Source organism: Habropoda laboriosa, unplaced genomic scaffold (genome assembly GCF_001263275.1).
Source record: "Habropoda laboriosa isolate 0110345459 unplaced genomic scaffold, ASM126327v1 scaffold119, whole genome shotgun sequence".
In the NCBI taxonomy this organism is placed as follows: domain Eukaryota; kingdom Metazoa; phylum Arthropoda; class Insecta; order Hymenoptera; family Apidae; genus Habropoda; species Habropoda laboriosa.
In genome coordinates this window covers 294,461-300,121 of record NW_017100225.1, presented here as the reverse complement: position 1 = coordinate 300,121, position 5,661 = coordinate 294,461, and the positions used below count along the sequence as shown (strand labels likewise).

Below are 5,661 nucleotides of genomic sequence, written 5' to 3'. Positions count from 1 at the left end.
GATTAATTATAAATGATACTTATTTGTTAAAATATACCTCTATATTACTAACATGAAATGTAATATTGAACAAATTTCGTATGAAACTGAGTTGAAGGGCATACATTTTGGACATTCCGAATTATATATTATCTAAGTTTTTAAAAGTTTGTGAGAACGTTTTTGCTAAACATTTTGAACAGCAAATATTTAAAATGTTGACATCTAAGGTTATATTATATAGGTTATGACTTTAGAGGTTATAACAAGCATTTCAAGATAAAAAATTGTTACACGGAAACAAATCAATTAAAAGAAGTGCTAAATAGATCGGTAATGAAAAACAAAGGGTGGCCGATCGAGTAACAGTATTTTACATATGATCAAAGCAGTAGCCATAGCCTCTCTTTATGCCAAGCCTCCTTCCATCCAATTACACATTAAGAACTACGCTGAAGCGGTACTTCTTCGTGCACGCGTAGAAATTGTCTACCTCGATACAATATTAATGGAAACAGACGCGATCACAATAATTTACTTACTGTTAAATATCCTCTATGCAGCTATTAACCTAACCAAAAATACTTTATCGGGATCGAGAACAGCGTCAACCTTCGGTTGTTTTCAATTTGGAGGGGATACATTTAGAAATAAATTTAACAAAATGGCCGACAGATGTAACTTCGGGGAATAGCCAACTATAGATAAGAAATCTACGCAAAACCTTTCATATGTACTTTGAATTGTATTTATCCGTAACAGATATCTAATCGTGTAGTGTATATTACATATACATAAATGTTTGTCAGCATTATTATTACTTAATATTTTATTTATGTTTATAACTTATGCGTTTAGAATCACAAAGTAAACGCGCGATATATAAAATGTAAGTTTACAATTTCTCACTGGTATATTGTGTGTTTGCGTAATGTAAATGCACCATTCTATGTAACTAAAGTATGATTTGCCGTTTACGAATCTATTGATGTTATGTTTTATGACTATAATCCGTTAAGTTACAAGAAATTTGAACTTCTTTAACTATGTGATGTTTTGGGTTTGCAATTTATTTGTTTAAAATTGAAAATGGTATTGATAAAATCTAGTTCTACGGTAAGTCCAAATTAAAGTTTTAAGTATACAGATAATGTACACATATGTCATCTGTAGTTACATGTTTTTAGGGCAAAGCTACAGTTAAACAAATACAATTAGTAATTTCATTAATCTAATTGTCTCATTAAAAATCAGTTTTTAACAAAAAATAAATCAAATCGAACAAGTATTTATTTCATAGACAGTGAAAGACCTCAACCAATTAAAATCGCACAGCTGCTTGGACTATCTGAAAATTCTAAAAGCACTCACAAAAATAGTGGTTGGTATACGTCTATTTTTTTAATGAGTATTGTACATTCATAAAACTATTTGTCTTCTAGAACGTAAAAAAATACAACCTGAAAGATTGGGTACATTATCAAGCAAAAAGAACCCAGAGAAACTTAGAAAACAATATGGTTAGTATGCAATTATATTTTTAATGAAATATTCCTATAAATAAATGATTTTATTTTTACCAGGAACAAATAATCATATTAAATCTGTATACTCTGATAAACATGTACGTAGAAATCTCAACTTTAATGAAATCTGTAGTAGCAGTTCAAAAAAGAACAATGAAAATAAAACTCAGTCAAACAAGTTAATAAGTAATAAAGATAAACCAATTCATGAAAATGGTAGGAATTCAATGAGAAAAAAGAGTTTATTATTACCACCAAATACTATAAAAAATAAACACTTGAAGAAAGGAAGTAATTGTCCAAAAATATCTGATGTATCAAGAGAAGTTGATGAATCAGGAACTGAATCTGCTGTTAAAAAAGAAAATGAAATAATCAAAATGGATAATATTTTATTATTACATAATCAATTCATAGGTGTCAGTGTTATTCCTACTGTCTCACCTGACAGCATAAAAACAGGTAATAAACATGAAATTTTTCTATCTTATAATTATGCAAGATTAAAATTTATTGATGCAAATTATACACAATATTTTGAAACCACACATGTTACAGCAAAATCTTTGGTTTCTTCTCAATGTACAACTCCTCAGCAAATAACAATAAATGAGGATCAGTTATTAACACAAAATAATTCAATGCAACAAAAATTTATTCCAAAAGAACCTAATTTAAAAAGTAAAATATGTACAATGTCAAGAGAGGAAAATGATTGTATACAAAATTTATGTAACAATTTACAAGATACACAATTAATGGCTGTTGAAAATGATATGAATACAGAACATGGATTATCTGAAATGATCTATCTAAATAAAGACACGATTATTCGTTTGAAACATGATTTAAAAGATTTATTAGAACAAACAGAAAAAAATGTACTTAGAATAAGATCTACATTAACATGTGTTACAAGATTATTATCTATAAATGATAAAAAAACGACCCCTTCTAATGTTGATATAAAGGAAGATCATTCTACATTAAAAAAAGAAAATCATACTATGGTAGACAAAGAAGTTCAAGTAGAAACTTGTCGTAAATCGATACATTGTGCAGAAGAAAAGTTAAAAATGCCTATTACAGAAATTATAGTAACAGACACAGAGATTATAGATAAAAGTAAGTTAACTCAAGATACAGAAAATGATAAAGAGAATATTAAATATGAGAATACAAGAATATCTGATGTAAGTTTTATGGAATTAGAGAATCAACTTAACATTACACATGCAAAACCTGCTGAAGAGTATTCTATTCAATTAAAAACTCCTATAATTCCAAAATATAAACAAAAACGGCCACTCAGGGAATACATGGCTTTGAAATCAAGCGTGAGTTTTTTAGAAACTCCAGATGGCAAAAAATTTAGATCTCTATGTCAAATTAATGACATAAATAAATCTGATCTCAATGCAACATATATATCAAATAAATTGCTTACAGATCTTAATAATTTATATTCTGATTCGCCAGAATCTTCATTATGAACTGTTTTTTTTTAATAGTTATCATAAAGACCACTCAGTGTATTTAATTTATTATTCACTTGTATGTACAATATTAATTTAATATGTTATTAGTAATTAGTAGTAATAATAATTGCTAATTCGTGTGTAACAAAATATGTTATTTTTGTATATGATTTAATTTACTGTATACATTCAACTTTAAAATTAATGTAAATATATTTTGTGTTAATTAAAAATGGGCAAACTTTTATATTGTATTGCATTTACTAAAATACCAATTGAATGTTTTTGTTAATCCTGAATTATTCATTAAAACTGAAGTTACGATTGTAACCAATGTTTAATTCTGACAATTTGAAATGGAATTGTATGTAACAATAATAGTGTTATAATTTTTTGGTATTACCGAAAGTGATTGAGTAAATCTTTATAATAAATACAAAAGGATGTACATACATAATACAAGACGAAAATGAAATAGGTTAGAATAAAGTAATGTAAGCAGAAGTGTATCGTGTGATTGCGTATCTTTTAGGATGCTCGATCAATGGTGCAACTATCTCAAGCTCGTTCGGGATGACTCCTGTCACGGTGTAATCATTGAATATATAATGTCATCCAGGCCAGGAGCTTTTGTGTCCAGTTTGATTTTTGATATTATCATTTTTAAAACAAGCTGTGCATTATGTTACGTTTTCTAAATTTCTCATAACAAATCTAACTACCGTGCTCTGATGAAATAAACGTAAAGAGAATGGCTCGACCGAAGCATAGAGTTAACACGGATATATGCGCTGACTGCGGAGCCCTTGGTAAATGCATTCTTTTCTTCTAATGATTTATTTCACATGTGATTTTTATTATATTTTTTTATTTTTTTACTAAAATTGTGTACTCAAATATTGATAAAAAATCATTATTTAACTGGTTATAACCAAATGATTATTTAAAAAAGGTTAATATTAATTATGCATTTATTTCTTCTTGGACATTTTCATATACACATATATATTACGCAAATTTAATAATGTGTATAGCAATAGTAAATGTTTCATCATTAAAATTGTGTTATGCACATTCTATTGAAAAAGAATGTTATTCTTTATTATTTTTATTTACTACGATTTTGTACATTAATTTGTTATTAATAATTTTGTATTTAGTTGTTAAAATTATAAATTTTACAACTGCTTTTAGAACCAGGATGGGCTTCATTGAACAGAGCAATTTTATTATGTGATGATTGTTGTGGAATACATCGTAGCCTTGGTCGTCATATATCTCAAATAAAATCACTTCACAAGAGCATTTGGCATACAAGTCTGCTTAATGTTAGTAAAAAATGGTAGAAGAATAATAAATAGCACATAATTGAAAAAAGTAATATTTAATATTTTATAGATGGTGCATACATTGAATGATAATGGAGCAAACAGTATTTGGGAACATTCCCTGTTAGATCCTAGTAACTCAAAGATTAATAGAAGAAAACCACAAGCTAAAGATCCATTACAGTTAGTATAAACCCTTTTATAAAATTGCATAAAATAAAGCATTTGAATAATAACTTAATTATTTTCAGTCCAGTAAAGGCTGATTTTATTAGAGCAAAACATCAACATTTAACATTCATATTACATCCAAGTAAGGAAGAAAGTTGTAGTGAAGAGGAATTAAGTAGACAGTTACATAGTAGTGTTCGTACAAGTAATTTAGAAACTTCTTTAAGATTACTTGCACAAGGTGCTAATCCATGTTATTTTTACAAGGTATTCCAAAATGAAGTAATATTGTATATTTCAATACTAAAAACATATAGTATAATGTTTGATTCTTTAGGAAAAGGGTACAACACCTTTACATGTAGCTGCTAGGGCAGGGCAAGCTTTGCAGTTAGAGCTTTTAATAGCAAATGGTGGTAATCCTAGCATGATTGATGCAAATGGACAGACACCTGCTGAAATTGCTAAGTATGTAATAAATTATTTTTTTTTTTTTTTTTTTTTTTAATAAAAAAATATAAAAAATTAGAATTTTCAAATTTGATAAAAAAATTTTTTTTTTTTTTTAATAAAAAAATATAAAAAATTAGAATTTTCAAATTTGATAAAAAAATTTTTTTTTTTTTTTAATAAAAAAATATAAAAAATTAGAATTTTCAAATTTGATAAAAAAATTTTTTTTTTTTTTTAATAAAAAAATATAAAAAATTAGAATTTTCAAATTTGATAAAAAAATTTTTTTTTTTTTTTAATGAATACATATGAAAAATTAGACTATTCACATATGATAGTAAAATTTTCATTTTATAGAATGGCAGGACACATAGATTTATCTGATCGTATAATTGAATGTATGTACGAAGTAACGGACAGATTGACATATTACATATGTTCCCGTAAGCCAGATCATCGACTGGATGAGCATATAATTATTCCCGAATGTACATTATTGTTGGAACAAAGTGATCTATGTGTAGAAGGAAGAAATAAGTTACAACTGGTAAGTATATAGATTTAATAAAAATATACAGTATAATATATGAACTCTTTTTGTCTAGTTACCAAATCATTTGTTGGAAGAACTGGCAATGGATGTTTATGATGAGGTGGATCGTCGAGAAAACGAAGAAAGTAAGTAAATGATTGTATTATATAAGTTATTTTAATAAAAAATTAAAT

General features: G+C 26.7%; 3 protein-coding genes across 3 annotated transcripts in view; 2 read left to right on the top strand and 1 right to left on the bottom strand.

Moving 5' to 3' along the window:
- Positions 1–586, bottom strand: part of LOC108571178 (zinc finger protein 234-like) — a 4,714-nt gene extending 4,128 nt beyond the window's left edge. Inside the window, exon 1 of the mRNA XM_017933169.1 lies at positions 522–586. The gene's annotated coding sequence lies outside the window, so the exon portion shown is untranslated. The remainder of the gene's footprint in view (positions 1–521) is intronic.
- A 482-nt stretch (positions 587–1,068) lies between these two features.
- Positions 1,069–2,998, top strand: LOC108571148. The gene is made up of 6 exons (XM_017933126.1): positions 1,069–1,095; positions 1,234–1,360; positions 1,422–1,499; positions 1,563–1,877; positions 1,923–1,967; positions 2,064–2,998. Exons 1-6 carry the CDS (start codon positions 1,069–1,071, stop codon positions 2,996–2,998), a joined length of 1,527 nt encoding a protein of 508 aa, XP_017788615.1.
- A 553-nt stretch (positions 2,999–3,551) lies between these two features.
- LOC108571181 (ARF GTPase-activating protein GIT1) overlaps positions 3,552–5,661 on the top strand; it is a 4,468-nt gene continuing 2,358 nt past the window's right edge. Inside the window, exons 1-7 of the mRNA XM_017933174.1 lie at positions 3,552–3,792; positions 4,178–4,311; positions 4,382–4,494; positions 4,563–4,749; positions 4,820–4,950; positions 5,293–5,482; positions 5,541–5,613. Of these exons, the coding sequence (XP_017788663.1) occupies positions 3,735–3,792; positions 4,178–4,311; positions 4,382–4,494; positions 4,563–4,749; positions 4,820–4,950; positions 5,293–5,482; positions 5,541–5,613 (886 nt within the window). The 5' untranslated portion in view covers positions 3,552–3,734. The remainder of the gene's footprint in view (positions 3,793–4,177; positions 4,312–4,381; positions 4,495–4,562; positions 4,750–4,819; positions 4,951–5,292; positions 5,483–5,540; positions 5,614–5,661) is intronic.